Source organism: Periplaneta americana, chromosome 5 (genome assembly GCF_040183065.1).
Source record: "Periplaneta americana isolate PAMFEO1 chromosome 5, P.americana_PAMFEO1_priV1, whole genome shotgun sequence".
Classification (NCBI taxonomy): domain Eukaryota; kingdom Metazoa; phylum Arthropoda; class Insecta; order Blattodea; family Blattidae; genus Periplaneta; species Periplaneta americana.
Genome location: NC_091121.1, coordinates 81367387 through 81387485, shown reverse-complemented (window position 1 = coordinate 81387485; position 20099 = coordinate 81367387). Strand labels below are relative to the sequence as shown.

At 35.0% G+C, this 20099-nt stretch overlaps 1 protein-coding gene and 1 long non-coding RNA gene across 4 annotated transcripts; both read left to right on the top strand.

Moving 5' to 3' along the window:
- Window positions 1–5790: 5790 nt before the first annotated feature.
- Window positions 5791–13255, top strand: LOC138699886 (uncharacterized). 3 transcript variants are annotated; one of them, XM_069826085.1, is made up of 3 exons: window positions 5791–5894; window positions 9556–9652; window positions 9830–13255. In XM_069826085.1, the coding sequence occupies exons 1-3, from the start codon at window positions 5886–5888 to the stop codon at window positions 10078–10080; spliced, it is 357 nt and encodes a 118-aa protein (XP_069682186.1). In that variant the 5' UTR covers window positions 5791–5885; the 3' UTR covers window positions 10081–13255. The 3 variants fall into 3 exon arrangements, with proteins under 3 accessions (XP_069682186.1, XP_069682187.1, XP_069682185.1); XM_069826086.1 differs by having other exon boundaries at window positions 9836–13253; XM_069826084.1 differs by having other exon boundaries at window positions 9556–13254.
- A 244-nt stretch (window positions 13256–13499) lies between these two features.
- Window positions 13500–19461, top strand: LOC138700512 (uncharacterized). Its single transcript, XR_011332370.1, has 2 exons — window positions 13500–13578; window positions 18933–19461. It is a non-coding gene; the product is annotated as an uncharacterized lncRNA (long non-coding RNA).
- Window positions 19462–20099: the final 638 nt, after the last annotated feature.

Here is a 20099-nt window from a genome sequence, read left to right as displayed (position 1 = left end):
GTTGCAGCAGATTTGTTGTTTGTTTGTAATTGAGGAATACGGTTATATATTAGGGGAATGGGCTTGCACAAATGACAGTTAAGTATGTTGTTTTCTTTTTTGTGAAGTTGGTAGGCATAGTGCACGAAATCTAGTGACATGCGCATAGTACCTCTCTTTCTACTAGTGCACGGTTCCTAGGTAGTGGATTTTGAGGTTGCTATACATGAAGCAACTGATTCATCATGGGGTAAGGCAACTCAACTCTTGGATTGTCGGTTTCATCTTTGCCAGGCATGGTGGCGTAAACCACAAAGTTCTGGTCTGCAAGAGCGTTCAAAGACAATTCGTCTCATGCTGGTAAGTGGCTTACACATTGTTTTTGTTTGTCCTATTTACCTTCACAAGAAGTAGATGACTGTTATGTTTTTGAGATGACTTACATTAAGCCAACATGCCCAAAAATTGAACAGTTTAGCGACTATCTTATAGATTACTACATATCTGACGAGGCCGCATTCCCTCCTATAATATGGGCCGAATAGTTCGAAATCACCTACATAATCAACGTATTTGAGATGTTTCATAGAAAATTCAACAACTTATTTTACAATTCATACCCTGATATTTTTAAATAATTTCAGCTTTAAAACCATTTAAACAAACTTATTTGAAAATTAATAATATACAGTGCGTTCGCTTCCCCCTGCGGCCGGGCGATGAACAGCAAGCACGCGGAGCAGCAATAATATAGCCTACCAACGTGCTGTCACCCGTGCTTAAGAATCACTCAACAGCTGTCCATCATTTTGCAGTCAGCTGACCTAATTGCGTTCCGTTTCAACAATCAGTTTGCTTTACTGAAGCGCTTTAGAAAAAACGCCTCAAGGCCACGCGTGGTGGTTTCCGTGAGCAGTACGCTTGTCACAAGATGTCAAGAATGCATCAATGCAGCTGGACACCACTTTCAGCATCTTTTGTAACAAGGTTAGTACTCAAGTGATAACAATAAATGAGTAGGATAAGCTTGAGGATTGATACACGTCGCTAACTAATGCTCCGCGCTTGCTGGCCGGCCGCTGGGGGAAGCGAACGTACTATATATGCAGGCCTGTAAAAGAAGAAAAATACGAAATCAAGAGATTATTCATGTGCCTGTCCGCAGTCTGGAAAAGTGGGATGGAAAATTGTACCCTAACATCGTAACATAGTACCAACACAAAACAAAAATATTCTTGAATTTATATATGACTTAGTGGCGCAAACACATTGCTGTGCTACAATAAATGGCGCAAGAACATTATGACACTATCGCCAGTGGCGAAAACATCGTGCTCCATCAATTTGAGACAGAAATCCGGGTCCGTAAACGACATACAGATAATAAAATTTGAGCATTATTTTGTGAATAAACGGTTCACTTTATGCAAAAAAAAAAAAAAAAAGACAAAGACATAAACTGCTCATCTTTTTAATATCTATCGCGACATTCACAGTAAACCTTACAATTTTAAAGAAAAATTAAAACAGCGGCAATGAAACTTTCCACACAATTTATTTTTAAGGGTTGAACTATGCGTTGTAGAAAAATATTTCATTAGAATTATTGGTTTTATTCCATACTGTTAAAATGTGTGCACTCAAACCCTTAACACACTTAAAGTCGCGTCATTATTGTTTTTAGTTATTTGTCATGTAAGTGATTACTGAAGTGAGGAAATGAAAGTGAAATGCTTTTTCGTCTTTGTCATATTACATACATAGGTAACATCTGTAGATAAAGTATTATAACCGATAAATAAAATATTCATGTAATTATTCCATACCTTCTTAGGTAGAAACAAATTAATAATAATAGTAATAATAGTAATAATAATAATAATAATATCCATTGTTAACTGTTGGTCTTCAATTAGTCTTCATTACTGTGTGGATTCTTAGTCAAAACTGGCTATTTAGCACAAGACGAATTCCCAGTTATGTGGATTTTTTATTTGTTATTATACGCCGTTTTATCAACTACTATGGCTATCCACTGTCTCAATGCTAGCGAAATGAATGAATGAAATGAATCCTGTCTCCACCGCCGAAAGTTATCCAGCATTTTCTCTTAGTGGGTTGAGGGAAAACCCCGAAAAAACCTCAACCAGATAACTTGTCCCTAACAGGATTTGAACCCGAGACCGCTCATTCAACTGTCAGGCATACTGACCATTACTTCACAGCGGCGGACCATTATGTGGATAGAATGGCCATGGGCCACCTGTAATAAAATAGTAGTAATAATAATTTCTCAATATATTGCATTATTAACTCAACTGTAGTGGCATAGTTGACATTATCTGGACATAGTGAATTACAACTTTAGAGTACCGTTACAAAGATAGGACTAGTGTTTTCAAAATAACGTATTTTATCATTTATTTACAAGCATATTTGAATAGGATAAAATTTTGCCTGTTTCGAATGTCGCATGCAAGTTATCAGTAAATATTATGGCAGTCGTATAAAAGACACCTAGTAAATCAACTAAAAATTTACATATTCACACATAATCAGCTTTACGTCAGTGAAAAGTAGAACTGTAAGCTGTTGCTGATTTGTTCGAATAATGTCGATTGGTATCAATCGTCTATTCCGATTTAATGGTCGTATCATTAGGACATCTGGCGTATCTTTGACCGGTGTACTTCATCTTGCCTTTTAATTTGTGAAGTGATATTCGTCTGGTAACTTGATGTGACTCCATCTGATGAAGGCCCACTTTTGCAGAACATATTATACAGACAGTCTCGGCCTACCAGCAAAAGTACGTCGTGAAACACTGCGCATATAATACTTAATTACACATTGCATTTAACTTTTGTAATTGGATATTAAAAAACGTTAGTAACTTGAAAATTTATGGATTGTCGATTGGTTTTCTTTTCCAATGAAGCCGAGAATCTTGAATAAGGAGTCACACTATGGTGAAAAGATAGGAGTGTGCCGTCAATGTCCATAGAATTATTGGACTATTTTTCAAATTAACAATTAACAGTGTGAGGTAGCCTATATAAGTCACATTTTATACCTGTTATGAACTATTAGAGGCCTATGCGATATGTTTCACGGCATATTTGAGCAAGGTTACACCACAGCTCGTGTTGCTATCGTACTCATGACGGAATTATGCCGAGCGTTCGCGGCAGTGATGCCAACTTAGCCATTTTATAGCTAAATCAAGCCTTTTTAAAGTGGCAACTAGCCACAAGTTTGCAAAAAAAAAAAAAAAAAAAAAACAAGAAAAAAAGGAAAAGAAAAGAAACAGCATTATGTATGTATGTATGTATGTATGTATGTATGTATGTATGTATGTATGTATGTAGGGGAGACTCGGCTAATTCCGCAATATTAAGAAGTAAATCTATCATATTTTTATCAAAATGTTTGTTGAAAAATATTATCAAGGTATGAAGACATGGACGAAACCTTTCATTACCAAACGAGATAGAGAGACCTATTAAAATGCAAATATATTTAGTTGTACATACATTACAATTGAAAAAGAACAACTAGGGTAATTCCACAACAGTGCAGATAAATCCGCAATAGGACTTGGCTAATTCCGCAGTAGTAAATAATTATGAAATACATTATGAAAGTAACACAAAAGGAACAATTTCTATGTAACACTGCTCCCTTCCTTTCAGCTGTGTAGCAAAACACGAAAAACAGCCAACTTTCGATGTTTCACTGTATTGCCGACAGAGGTGTCGACCAATATCCTTGATTTTTCTATAGCACTGCAGAGGACATGCCTCTTGTTGACAGCCTCTCAAAACTTACGTTCACGCTATTGTAAAGACGCAGTAAAATCATATATTCACTACTGCAGAATTACCCGTATTGCCGAGTTTCCCGTATGTATGTATGTATGTATGTATGTATGTATGTATGTATGTATGTATGTATGTATGTATGTATGTATGTATGTATGTATGTATGTATGTATGTATGTATGTATGTGTGTGTGTATGTATGTATTTACACTGCAAGTGGGCAAGCACCCGGTGGCAGTGGTAACTTAGTTACACAAAATAATTACAATAAAATGCCAATTATAAGGGTGACGTTATAATCTTGTAACTGAGGCAACAATGTTGGATGAAGGTAACCATTGCAAGAGTGGAAAAGCTTAACAAAAATAAAAATAGAAACACTGATGGCAGTCCTAGAGTGCCTTGCATAGAAGCCAGACGTTTTCTTCATATAAAATTGAATGAAAGACTATAAATGTAACAAATTTATCTGTAATGCACACCTGCATGCCTTTTGACAAGGAAAATGGTCGCTGTCGTATAGTTTGAATTTGTCTGTCATTCGAGTTAATGTGTGATTCACACGGGGAAATAATAAGCATCGAGTTCCGAGGATGAAGTACACTATCTATCAAAAAGTAATTCGCACTGTTTTTGCCCTTTTAGAACCTCGTGGTACCACCTCTTGTTGCTATAACAGCAGCCAACCTGTCAGGCATGCTCTCCACTAGTTTGTGTAGGATATCCACTGGAATACGTCGCCATTCCTCTTGCAACATGGCATTCAGTTGGACAATGGAAGTTGGCCGCATCTCCCGAGACCTCAATCGCCGGTCCAGTTCGTCCCAAAGATGCTCAATGGGATTGAGATCAGAACTCTGTGCAGGCCAGTCCAACCGGTGAACATTATTATCTGCATATCACTGCATAGTAGAAGCCGAAACATGGGGCCAACTTCCATTGTCCAACTGAGTGCCATGTTGCAAGGGGAATGGCGACGCATTCCAGTGAATATCCTATCAAACTAGTGGAGAGCATGCCTGACAGGGTGGCTGCTGTTATAGCAACAAGAGGTGGTACCACGAGGACCTAAAGGGACAAAAACAGTGGCCAATTACTTTTTGGTAGATTGTGTATATCACTAAACGATATATTCCCTACGAAGCCTTTATGACTTAGCGATAGAGCTCTTTCTCCTCGTTACAAAGAGAGGGGAATCTCTTTAAATAAAACGCACGAGTGTAAACATAGCGCACACGATGTTTCCCGAGCTATTTCGAGGTGAGACAGTCTCCGATTAGCGACCAATTACTATGTCAAAGAGTATACACAGAGATTACTGTATGGAAAATACAACCGTGAGTTCGAAACACGCTTAGACTAGGGAATAGTCATAGACAGACAAGAGTATCAGCATCGAGTTTACCCGCCTTCACTGGAGTCCCAATTAACGCAGAAAGGGAATGACGATAAAATTGCTTGGTATTATAGAAATATGCAAAGGGCAGAAGCAAAATACTAAACCAATAACATTGTCTTAGATATCCAGTATTCCATGTATTGACATTCAATGCCCTATTTAGACAACACATAAAATTATTCTTAAAAGAATAAGCCATTGACAGGAAATTACAAACCACCATTGTAAAACACTGAAAGTAAATCAGAGTTTTAGCCTATCAGTTAATAATCAAAATTAAAGGATTACGCAAAACATTTGCGACAAGATTTTAACATTAACAAAATATCTTAGAACGGCTATGAAAAGCAATTTGGTGAATACCAGAATATATAAACATGAAGGACACATGTGGACTCTTTTTATACGGTCATTACATTGCACAAGTTTCTTTTACGATGTCGCCAATAACCTATACATAGCTATTGTTATGTGCGGTATCTGGGTTCAGAGATAGTAAGTCTACAGAGACTTTACGACCAAATTTAAAACAACTTTGTAAAGCATATATTAACGACGCTAACAGCATAACAAAGGAAATTATAAAACGAATCCATATTTTAAAATCGACCACTTTCTTTTCTGATGCAGAAGGTTTTGAGGATTTCCAGACGTCAGTTCAGTTAAGAAAGCGTCAGGATATCAACATGATTAAGGTAGGGGAAAAAGATTGTCTCATATAAAAAGTCTAGAATGAATATGGGTAAATAGTTATAATGAAATGCATTGCTAAATTTAAAGAATATTATTTTATATCGGAAAATCATAAAAGCGGCAGTTTTACTTGCAAAAATAGCTCTTTAAGGGTAATGGAACGAAAGCACTGTAGAAGTTCTAGACTTCTCATTGAATCTCTTACAGTTCTTAAAAATATTAAATTAGTTCAAATTTTAGATTTCGGTGTTTACGACACTTCACTAGTAAATTCGATGTTCACTACTTAAAATTCGACCGAAGACAACAGAATTTTGAGACAACGAATATTCGAAACTTGACTTCTGAGTGGAAATAAAGCTGTCAGATCCATAACATAGGCTATATTTTCTCACATACACCCCTCTCTTCGATTAATGCCCTCTTAAGATTTGCCATTAAACATTTAATTAATCTAAGTACCGCAAATTTCCCTGCCTTAGTAACATATCATTCTTACTAATGAAATTGACTATATTACATTACAGAGAAAAGACAGGAAGAAAGTATAAAGTATAAAGATTGTTTGTGAATCAACAGTATTTGGGGCACTTATTCAGGTGAATTAAATAATTTAGGTATGTGAAATATGTCCTATGTCCTATTATAAAGTTATTTACCGGTGAGTTATTTAATGTTTTCTTTTTATCTTCTAAATTAAATGTTTGAAGCATGCTTCCATTATTCATCCCTTTCCCCTCAAGTTGAAACAAAGCGGTATGTGCATAGATAGTCTCTCGAAATGAAAGTGAATTAAAAAAATATATATTTGCGTTATCAGTTACTAATGACTACTTTATAAATCCTCTCAGGAACTACTCTTTCATCATTCCTCCCACTACTTTTCAGCCAAAAATTTCAGGAAAAAATGTCACGTAATACACAGTTTATATCCAACATGTCTGCCCTTCAACAAGAGAAAATATGTACCAACTATTTATCACTCACATTAAAATTAAATTCTGTTAGTACCATCCCCACCCATCATCATATCATAACGGGTTCTGAATTCCACTTTAATATCTCCTATTTTCTCACACTAGCGAAATATCAGAGACCAAAAGTAGAGACCGTTAAATTTTACCATAAATTATTATATTTTCTGTGCATAATTTGAGATAAATTGACTCCTAAATATTGAATATGAAGAAAATCCGTTGACTAATTCAGGAGTAATGGCTACGCGCAGAGAGATAAACAATTTTCCCCAAACAACATTTTTTGGTACTGGGGACTCTGAATATTAGGATTATAATTATTTATTAGGGAGAAGTTAAGATCATTAGGCCTTGGCTTCCGCTTCATCATAAATCAACCTGAAGTACAAAGTAATTCGTACAATATAATAAATTATTGCATTCAATGAGATTAGTTAATGATAGATGCCACAGATGTAATAATATAGCAAAGCTTACAATTTGAAAACATAGACTACTCGTCAGGGGCGTACGCAAGGGCAGGGGGTTTACGGGATTTGAACTCCTCGCTGAACTTTAAAAGAAAATGACATATTTAGATATAAGTATTTTTATTCATAATCGTTTATCTATCATATACAAATAATTGTTGACTAAATATGTATATATATATATATATATATATTATTGTGTAAGTGTAATAATGTTATAATAATGTTTTATTATACAAAATTAAACAGAAGTTAAAATTTGTTCAAATTGGATGACTGTGAAAAAATTACGTTTCTAAGATTTGATACGGATATTCATGAATATGTTCTATTAGAACATAGTATAATATTAATAAATATAACATTATTAATAATATTGTTAATAATATTAATATTATTAATACTACTACTACTACTACTACTACTACTACTACTACTACTACTAATAATAATAATAATAATAATAATAATAATAATAATAATACACAAAACTTAAAAATTGACATTGTAAATTGTAAACAATTTTGATAACGACAAAATTCTGCGTACACCACTGCTACTCGTAATATATAACATACCGTAATACAGAAAAATAACGTTCAGAGAGTTAACGAAACAATATTACAAATAAGAATAAATCTTAAGCTAAATCCCTAAGGGGCAAAAGAAGATACTAAATTAAAATGGAACACTAGCTTACACACAGGCGTAAGTACGAGTAGGCCTATAATAAACATGTATAGCTCCTATTCAATAACAACTTTCTAAGCTTCTTCTGAAACGACGATAGGGTTCGACAGTCTCTGATCTCGCGCGGGAGAGAATTTCAAAGTCGCGGGAGTGCAACATTAATTAATGATGAACAATATGCGGAAATTCTATGTGTGTAGGTCTATAATTTACTTGAAAACCTTGAAATGTATATAGTAGAACCGCAATACTTTTTCTTTACATAGGCCTATGCGTTTTGTATAATGAGAAAATTAAATACGAATTGTAATCAATATCTCTGTAATTAAAATCTCATTAAAATATCCAATTCTCTGCTCCTTACTACTTACTGTCGATCTTACGAAGACAACTCACGCGAACCCAGAAACTATTTCAGGTTAGAATGATAACAGGATTTGAAAGAGGTCCTTTCTGACCACCATCAGTGTCCACAAAAAGAACGCAATATAGGGTGCTGGATTAATTTGTTTACAGCGGCTTAGGTATGATGAAGGAGGTCAAGAGGAAGAATTTTAATATTTGGACACATTTTCTCTAGTCGGGTTTATAGATGTGAGTCGCATACGCGTCAGTGAAGAACTCGCTGTCATTTACTTCAAATTACTGAGGCTCTGGTTTTTCTAAAAATGTCAGGAATTTTGCGAATAATCGCTGCAGCTCTACTGAAACTATGCGATCAGATAGTTCTTCTATAGTATTGTGGTGCTCAGATGCTGCCGTGTGCAAAAGATCTAGCGAAAAACGTCAAGTATAGTACATGGAACCGCAAGACGTTCCAGTATTTCTTCCCAACCGTTAGACTTCGGGCATACAGTAGGTATTTATATCAGATAATATCAATGTAGTTTAACCCTAACTACAATATCCTGAAATATTTTACATTCCTCCTGAGACAACCTGTGTGTGTATGTATGTATGTACATGTATGTATGTATGTATGTATGTATGTATGTATGTATGTATGTATGTATGTATGTATGTATCTACTGTACTGGCAAATAAAACGGACCGACCAATGTAGCTGATTTCAGAGCCTCGTTCACTCCAGAGCACGATAGACTGGTAACTAAGACTTTCGTGGTTCGAATCCTGCCTGGGAAAGAAACTTTTTTTTGTTTCTTATTCAAATTTATTCCCAATACTTTTCGATTGCAGTGATATTTTACTACTTAATTAACTTATTATTCCCAGAACATGAATTTTTACCAGCAATTGAAAAGTACTGGGAATAAATTTGAATAAGGAACAAAAATAAGTTTCCTTCCCAGACAGGATTCGAACCACGAAAGACTTATTTACCAGTATATCGTGCCCTGGAGTGAACAAGGCTCTGAAATCAGCTACATGGGTCGGTCCGGTTTCTTTGCCACTCCTGTACGTGTGTACGCATGTATGTATGTATGTATGTATGTATGTATGCATGCGATTTTCTTATGTCCGGCGCAGATTTCTGTAAGCAGAGAATGTTCTTCCTTTGTTCCCAGGTGACGCTTGTGGTAGCATTAGTTCTGGTTTCAGCGTGTGCGGTTCTGGCCAACGGTACCACAACTGCTGCCAACACAACAGCCAAACCTGCAGGAGGTAAAATCGTCCTGAACAATTTCGCTGAGGCAAAATCTCCTGGTCTTTTCCAGAGAATTAGCAACGGAATCCTGTCGGTGTTTAAATCAATTACTTCTGGAATAGCTGGCCTGTTCAGACCTAAAGGTCAGGTATTCCATTCTGCTGTCGAAATTGTTGAAACTAAGAAACCCGAAGTTGCAGGTACAACTGCGAAGGCGGGAGCAGCAACCGCCAAGGCAAGCGAAACAGCCGCCAAGACAGGCGGAGCAGCCGCCAAGGCAGGCGAAGCAACCGGCAACACTACAGCTGCTGCAGCCGCTACACCATTAGTTAACGCTACTATTCCAAATTTGGGCTTGCTTGGAGAACTCTTGAAGCCTGTAAAGGCGGAACACAAGTTTAAAGAAGATCCTTATGCTTTCTTAAAAAAATTAATCGGAATTTGATAGCATATAATTGATGAGCAACAACAGTAGAGCTCCATCAGAAATGTGAATGACTATTCACAAGTAATAAATTAAAATTATAATGGTATACGCAGAGTGTTTCAATGGATTATTTACATGAATTTGAAATGTGTTTTTGGTAAGAAAGAGAATAAAAATGTCTCAATAGGCTACCACTTTGTCGAAAAGACATTAATCTTCAACAATAAAAAGGAAAGAGCGGTTTCTATGAATAGACATTAAATTATTTTCCAAACAATCGATATTACAGTGTCGCTATTTCTCCCAAAGTAAAACATTTAAATCCCCTCAAAATATTTCAACATTAAATTTCCATCAGATGACATTTAATTTATCTAAAATAAAACTGACCATTTAAAAAATACATAATCAGGTATATAGGTATTACAAACTTCTATGTTTCTTATCATATAATTATAATGCACTCCTGAAATTTCAGGTCGTCTTGACACAAAAGGAAACTACTTGCTTGAAGACCTCTAATCTAAGACGTATTCAGTAAAATGTTATATTAATAATTCCCTTTATTTCTGTCCCAAGAACAAGTTCTCAGATCCTATAGTGTTCAACGGAGCACTCTGCATATATGAAGTATTGCTAACTATTTTTGCACATTTATTAATTTACACAACCTAGAATCTATAATGTTGTGAAAAGTAGGCCTACTTAGTTTCAGCCTATCTAGATTATTAAACAAGAAAATTCAATTAAGAGTTTAAGTTTGTTACATAATATGAATTGAATCCTTTCACGTAGAACTAACAGTACACGAGTACTGTTTTTCTTTCCCATTTAAAATCTAGAGAACTTCTGATGGAGAACTACCTCGAATTATGTACGAAATTAAACTGTATTATCACGGACAACACTATTAAAATGAGTCTCTACTACAAGGAGGAATTGTTTAAATTTATCGAGTCGTGGAAGTTAAATGTGGACGAAATTTAATCTTGCAACTTGACGCAGCACTTTTTTCTCCGAGTACTTCGGTTTTTTTCCTGCTGTTGACGATCTTTAAAATTCTGTAAATCATATATCAGTAAGATTGGTCAACATTTAAACTGAATTAGATAAACAACACTAAAACATAATAATATATCAAAGCTTCAGTTACAATAGTATTGAGATGTGACCAAAATTTGTTTCAGTCAGATTAAAAGTTTGAATAAAGCAGAAGAAAAATCACACGCAGCTGCAGAGTTTCAGTAAAAGCTCTCACCTCCCCAATTCCTGTTGTCTCAAGCCTTATTTCCTACTAATTCTCGAATGCTCAATATTGTATTCTAACATTTTACCTTTCAATGGCTATGTTTAAGGAATGAAGAAAGGGAAAATATGCTAATATAGCCAAGAGAAAATAGTGACAGGGGATTTATAAAATCCCTTGCATTGCGTGAAAGGTCTTTTTTTTTCTTCGGAGGAGGGCCCATAGGCAAGCACCGCAGCCTTAAGTTTGTGCAAACTTCTGTATTGGGATGATTTTGAAATTTTTAGGACCGCTCATAAAACACTTGATTCACTTGTTGCCATTTTATCAATTCAGCCACATCATCCAGTCTGCGTGAATAGGAACGACCCTCCGCCTCTCTGTGATGTTTCTCTGCAGCCTCTTCAGATAGATGGCATCTGTTCGCTATTCACGTGCATGAATATGCTGCATCTTCAACGAGAGGGACACATCGCCGTCGATTCCACGACTCACCAAGGCGCCATCTATCCGAGGGAGCTACACTCCCCTTGTCTACAGCAGTCCAATGTTTGAAGCCCCTGCAGCTTCTTTAGGATATGTGCTGCTCCCGCAGACATGCCACCTGTATGCGAATCCTGGAACCACGTCCGCCATGAATTTACATTTTTGAAAGCGTTTCCCTAATAACTCATAATTTTTTAGATAATTTCATGAAATTTTGCAACGATTTCATAGAGAAAAAAAACTGATCTATAGCACTGTTATATCTTTATTCGTTCTTACTTTATAAATTTGTGTGCAAAATAGTGAAAAATTTTAGTTAGAGAAAAAAGCCAGAAAAAATATTTCTGATTTATGTAGGCTAATGAAATTATAAAGGTCGATTTTGTTAAGGAAAGTGTCAGAAGAGAACAAGCTCGCTAATGGACTATTCCAAAAATTAATATCATTTCCAATGCATATTTGTGTGCCGTTCTTCTTTATTATTATTTTGTTAAGGAAATGATAGTGAATAAAATTAAGTATGAAAACGTTTAAAATATTGAATATTATATGAGATATTTGGAAAACAGTTTTTCCTAACGCAGATCGCAACAGCCAATTTATTGAACCGTAAACCGTCAAAGGCTAATTTATTTTTAATTATAAAATTTATTTAATGTTGTACAAGACTTTTGCAAACATTACACCAGGCTTCAGAAAGAATGGGGTTCAGCTTAGAAAATAATACATTTTTGTATATTACTACTGTAAATGTATACGGGACAATATTGTACATACACGGAATTAAAAAATGGGCCGAGTTTTGATTACAGTCCTCCTCTATGCAGGCAACAAGCAGTCCAGAAGTAGCATATATTTAGGAACTCTTGTTTACTGCACATGCGCAATGCGTTGCATCTGGAACTTATTAGATGGCCCAAATTATATTTCTGGGACTGTACATGACTCCTTAAGTTTCCCAGTTAAATATAATTGTTTCATCAACAATATACTATTGTTGCCACGAGAACACCACCTTCAAGAAACTATCTTCAATACGCTTTTTCAAGATAAAATATGAAGTGTCATTTTGACATATATAATTTTTTTTCCGCTTATGTTTTATTCTGCCACTTTCGTACAAAAATAGCGTGTAACACACATGCGAAAATGGCAGTTGCAAAATTTGTATGATTGGAGCATTCGCTTTGTTCGTGTCCTTTCCGCACTTGTATTATAATATACTATTTTATCACTCTTAATACTGTATAATTGAATACCTCCCTCGAAATAAGGGTCTAAATCAATTGTGAAGTAATATGGCTTAGATCCTTATTCCTGGAGGTAATCAATTTTATAACGATTTTATTTTGTATTCTCAAATCGATCAAACTCATGTTGTAATCAACTCCCAGCTATTAACGGCAATTAATAACGGTTAGCCGAAAAGTTGATGTAACTTTACATAACTAATGCATATGAATACAGACTCTGCAGTCAAAAAATAGCTAGTTAGTTATTTTAGAATTATTAAGTTTTAGGCCTTACACGTAAAATCGTGTTTACTATAACATGCCTATAATTTGGTTGTTACAATAATTTTGAAAGAACTAGTGACGTTATCATCACTGGAGACTGGGTTTTCCCGGAATCTATTCTGACGTATTTACAACCGAGATCATTATGACATGTAATTAGAAAGCTAACGCGTATCAATACATATATATGGCCTTATCTGCCCTGCACAATGACAGAAGACATTCAGAAGGCTAAGGAGCAACAAAATGAGGACTTTAATAATCCTGGTAAGTAAACTGACATGAATAATATTTTATGTTTACATTTCATATTAAAGTATTATATTTGTTGTCCTGAACATTTATTAAAATTTAGTCGATATAAGTCAATATAATTACAAAAAGGAAAAGTTTTGATAGTTGTAAGTTTAAAAGTAAAATATTTGGAAAAACTGTACATTTAAATTACATAATATTTTATGTCAAATTTTGTACTACGAGAGCACTACCCCGTAAATGGAGAAATTAAGAAATGGAGAGGAAAAAAAAAGGGAAAAAAGAAAGAAATCAAGAAATGTACGAAGAAAAATAACAGAAGAAACAGAGAAATCGGTAAATGTAGAAAAAAAGCAACTACAGAGCGTTCGCTTCGAGTCTGGGCCAAGAGAGCGGGCCTAATCGCAATCGTGTGATATTACCCCACCTCATGGTCACATAACACGCGTGTATGACACACAGTTTAGTTCCACAGTTGCATTAACTCTGCACTGTCGTTACTTTTTGTGTTAGTTTTTTTTTTTAATGTAATTTCAGTGCGTGTGCCGAAATGTTCACTACTCTACAATGTGACAAAACGAGTATATGAGAACCGATTTATGTCGAGACGTGTATAGGCAATTTAGAGATAGATTTCCTATTGTTCCAGTTTTAAATAGAACAGTTAGAGAGAAAAACTGAATAACACTCTATATTTATGCGGTACAATAAATTAAAAGAACATTCTACAGTAGGTCTATGAGAAAGCCAGAAGAGAAACTGTAATGAAGTTCTACAGGACAATAGCAGCTGTACGGTACGGAATGTTGGACCTTGACTTCAAAACAAAGACAACGGTTGGTGGTGACAGAAATGAAATTCGTAAGAACTATCGCAGGATATACTGTAGAAAGACGGACCACATCCAGAGTTGAAGACATTAGAAATATAGACCCTAACTACAATTGTAGGCAAAAAAGACCTTAGACGTCAACAAAGACGACGGAGTCAATAGTTTTATGAATTATTTGAAACGGGAGAGTCTATTAATAAGGTCAATTATGATGATAATGATGATAGTGGTGGTGGAGTAGTGGTGGTGGTGATCGCTGAGTGTTAGAATTCTTAAGTCAAAAATTCTAGCGAAAAAAAAAAATCGACGAAATTGGTACAACATTGGAATGTTCTCGAAAGAAATCTCTACGTCTTGTTCCACAGGATGTAGCAGCTTCAACACCCTCAGCCAAAAAAGCTACAGAACTTTTAAGACTGAAACTGAAAGGATATATTTAAACAATTACGGGCGTATAACAACGTATATCGAGTAAATTTATGTAATTTGACAACACTTCGAATGCATTCATTATCAAATAAAAGTATAATTGTGCGGATGCTGTTACTAAGAGAAGTTAACTATGTTGAACTATGCGGGAGGTTACAGATCGAAATTGTCGCTAAGACGTGCGCCGCTCGTCACACATGCATGTGCTTCATCGATCCAGAGCCGAGTCGAATGCTCTGTAGATTTAGCTTTCTTTGTAGGTATCACCTAAAAGTTAAACTAGTTACTATTGTGTTTAGATAGCTTGGCAGGTGTTATGCGTGAACATATGAGTAGGGGTGATGTGGGGTGAGTCAGTTTCTCTGCATACTTAGGCCCAATTGTATAAAACTCCCTAATTAAAGATCAACTTTGATCGAAGATCGGAAAGTGAACCGAGTTCAGACACTTCTTCTATTGTATAAAACTTTTCTGCGATCAAATTACCTTGGTTCAAATGCAATCTAAGTTCACGTGAAAAGGATTTGGCAACATCGCATAAACAGGTGAAGTATGTGATGCGCGGGCCATGTTGTACAGGTTGTTCAGTGTTGCCAATGTAGCGACTTTAACTCTTTTCCAACCACAATTTCTTTTATCTTTTACATGGCTTGAATAGGGATTTAGCGACCTTTTTAGCACCCCATAGTGACAAAATTTAATCTTTCTTCTTTGTTGATAATGAGAAATCTAGCGACTTTTCAATTACTTTTTGGCGACTTTCCGTGCACTCTGTTGGAGACACTGGTTTGTTTTGTGCTTTGTAGATAATGGCGGACAATAAGAAGATTGACCGTTCTCCAAATTGTTATCATGTTATGGTGTTTGATACTGCTAAACATAATAAAGCTTTATAAAACGACAATTTTCGTTTGGTAATACAGTTAATTGAAAATTAATGTACCTATCATATCCATTAATAATTAATGGTTGTTATAAACATAATATAATATATATTGTTATGTTATTTGATACTGCTGAACAAGATAAAGCCTTATAAAATATAAGAATGTTTGGGTATTAAGGCAAGAAATTGAAAAAATATATATACAGTAAATGTATCTGCCATATCTAATGGTTATTCTTTTTGCACAATCTGTCACTAGTATATTTCAAACAGAAAAGAAATAACTGAACTTGGATCATCTAACTTAGGCCCAATTGTATAAAACTCCCTGACTAAAGATCAACTTTGATCGAAGATCGAAAAGTGAACCGAGTTCAGACACTTCTTCTATTGTATAAAACTTTTCTGCGATCAAATTACCTTGGTTCAAATGCAATCTAAGTTCACGTGAAAAGGATTTGGCAACATCGCATAAACAGGTGAAATACGTGATGCGCGGACCATGTTATACAGGTTTGTTCAGTGTTGCCAATCTAGCGACTTTAACTCTTTTTCAACAACAATTTCTTTTAACTTTTATATTGCTTAAATAGGGATTTAGTGACCTTTTTAGCACCCCATAGTGACAAAATGTAAGCTTTCTTTGTTGATAATGAGAAATCTAGCGACTTTACAACTACTTTTTGGCGACTTTCCGTACACTCTGTTGCAGACACTGTTTTTTTTTTTTTGTGGAATGTAAATAATGGCGGACAATAAGAAGAAGGCTGACTGTTCTCCAAGTTGTTATCATGTTATGGAGTTTGATACTGCTAAACATAATAAAGCTTTATAAAACGACAATTTTCGTTTAGTAATACAGTTAATTGAACATTTATTAATGTACCTATCATATCCATTAATAATTAATGATTGTTATAAACATAATATAATTATAGGTTATGTTATTTGATAATGCTGAACACGATAGAGCCTTATAAAATATAAGAATGTTTGTGTATTAAGGCAAGAAATTGAAAGAAATATATATAAATGTACCTAACATATCTATTAATATTAATAATAATGGATATTTTATTTGCACAATCTGTCACTCGTATATTTCAAACAGAAAAGAAATAACTGCACTTGGATCATCTAACTTAATCGGAGAAATTTCTTCAGTCAAAGTTGACTTTAGTTTGAGACAAATTAATCTCAGATTAGACTTTATACAACACAAAATTCCAAGTTCAGCTGAAACAAGGATCAATTTAACCTCTGAGCTAAGATTAAATGGTTTATACAATCGGGCCTTAATCGGAGAAATTTCTTCAGTCAATGTTGACTTAAGTTTAAGACAAATTAATCTCAGATTATACTTTATACAACAGAAAATTCCAAGTTCAGCTAGAACGAGAATCAATTTAACCTCTAATCTAAGATTAAATGGTTTATACAATCGGCCCTTAGTGGAGTAGATGGGAAGGAGAACTGACGTAAGTTATAGCTGTGTTGAAGAACATTGATCACTTATCTGCAATCCATGGGCAATCACAGTTTTTTAATTCACTTTTATCTAACCACTCTTATTTAACACATTGCAGTCTTCTCTTTTCACACTTCCACTCACTAAAGTAAACTAAACTAAACTAAACTAAACTAAACTAAGCTAAACTAAACTAAACTAAACTAAACTACAATGTTCTTATTAATTCCATTACGGTACTCATATTCTTGCAATAGTTAGTGTACTACGCACTTGCACAAGGAAAAGAGGTGAACTCTACTGGAGTTGCATATTTCACACTCTCCCATGACTCATACAGAAATTTTTGGCCTTTGGTAGTCATAAATAAGTATTTTATGTCTCGTAGTATTGTTCTGAAGATATATTCGTACTTCCGTTCGACATAGCTTTGCCAAGTTGCATTTTCCTCCATGACCACAATAAAAAATCAAACTTGATTCTGCCTTACTTACTTACTTACTGGCTTTTAAGGAACCCGGAGGTTCACTGTCGCCCTCACATAAGCCCGCCATTGGTCCCTATCCTGAGCAAATTTAATCCATTCTCTATCATCATATCCTTCCTCCATCAAATCCATTTTAATGTTATCTTCCCATCTACGTCTCGGCCTCCCTAAAGGTCTTTTTCCCTCCGGCCTCCCAACTAACACTCCATATGTATTTCTGGATTCGCCCATACGTGCTACATGCCCTGCCCGTCTCAAACGTCTGGATTTAATGTTCCTAATTATGTCAGGTGAAGAATACAATGCCTGCAGTTCTGTGTTGTGTAACTTTCTCCATTCTCCTGTAACTTCATCCCTCTTAGCCCCAAATATTTTCCTATGCACCTTATTCTCAAACACCCTTAACCTATGTTCGTCTCTCAAAGTGAGAGTCCAAGTTTCACAACCATACAGAACAACCGGTAATATAACTGTTTTATAAATTCTAACTTTCAGATTTTTGACAGCAGACTGTATGATAAAAGTTTCTCAACCGAATAATAACAGGCATTTCCCATATTTATTCCGTGTTTAATTTCCTCCCGAGTATCATTTATATTTGTTACTCTTGCTCCCAGATATTTGAACTTCTCCACCTCTTCAAAAGATAAATTTCCAATTTTTATATTTCCATTTCGTACAATATTCTGGTCACGAGACATAATCATATACTTTGTCTTTTCGGGATTTACTTCCAAACCTATCTCTTTACTTGCTTCCAGTAAAATTCCCGTGTTTTCCCTAATCGTTTGTGGATTTTCTCCTAACATATTCACGTCATCCGCATAGACAAGCAGCTGATGTAACCCGTTCAATTCCAAACCCTCTCTGTTATCCTGGACTTTCCTAATGGCATACTCTAGAGCAAAGTTAAAAAGTAAAGGTGATTCTGCCTGGCAGATAATATATTAATAAAATCTTGTTCCAACTACACATAAAATTTTCCTCAACTTGCACGAACATGCAGTGTCAAATTTCACACTAATTATGTAAGTACAATATCTATATTAAAAATAAATATTTATGTATTGTTATGTTTTCAATTATTATGTGTCAGAGAACATAAACACATTGGACAGCACTGGCACGATAATAAAATTGTCAATAACATCAAGTGTAGAACACTTTTCTAAATAGCAGTCCTCATTTTCTGTTATAATTGTCTTGAAAAATGGCTTCACATATTTCACACCGCCAAATGATTATGTCTATGTTTCTCTACCAGATCGCAGCCTTGATGGTGACAGTCCTTGCTACTCCCCGTCGACATGGTGGTTTCGGAGGAGGTTACAATTTCGGAGGAGGTTACAATTATGGAGGAGGTTACAATTTCGGAGGAGGTGGTTTCGGAGGAGGTGGTTTCGGAAGACCCTTCGGCCATAGACCTTTCGGTCATTTTGGGTGAAAGAGGAAACATACTGTATTAATAACTCTGTAAAGTATACGCTTTTACTACATGCATATACTTTATTGCAAATGGATTTGTTAATATCACAATGAATAACGTTTCTATTAGACTGTGTGCTTTAACGGCGAATGTATTCTAAAGAATAATTTGGTTTTTCAAACCATATGTTGAAACTTTATATCTCCTATATTTGCATTTTATTATAAGGGTAATATTACCAGCTTGATCAGTTGTTTGTTGCAGCCAAACATCACGAACGAAATAAATTAGTCGGCACTTCATGTAGGTTATGTTAATGAAGCCTATAAGGAATTTCAAAGAAGCTAAAATAAAATTTTGAACACATAATTTTGAAAGCAAACTTTTTCTTCAAAAATATTTACATTACACCACTGTATCCTACCTACTTCCCTTCTATGTTCATATAATTAATAAGGTTTTTGTTTTTACTTTCCTTCTCCTTTTTAGTGCATATAGAGTGTTAGTTGAAAGATCTGAGGGGAAAAGATCTTTGAGGAGGATGAGAGAATAATATTAAAATATACCTGAGGATGGTGGGATATGATGGTAGGGACTGGATTAATCTTGCTCAGGATAGGAACGGATGGCGGGTTCCTTAAAAGCCATTTGCAAATAAGTATTTGTTTTGCACAATAGTGTGTTTTCTCGTCGTTACAGCAAACGGCAGTCATGATTTAAAATTTATTTTACTGAATTCAGAGTTGCCAACCTACATAAGTGCTATATGTTGAAATATTACAAATAACTGCTTTAGTGTTGTAACGAAAACCATTGCCTTCTATGTATGCCACAATGCATGTAAAATTCATACGCAAAAGGCAGTGTTAATTTAAATATACATTATACGAAACAAAACACTGCATTTGAAATGTACTGAAATTTATTTATGCAATTCAAACTTCACTTAACAAAAATAAATAAAATTTATTCCAATTGAACACGAAATGCTAGAAGTACCTGAAT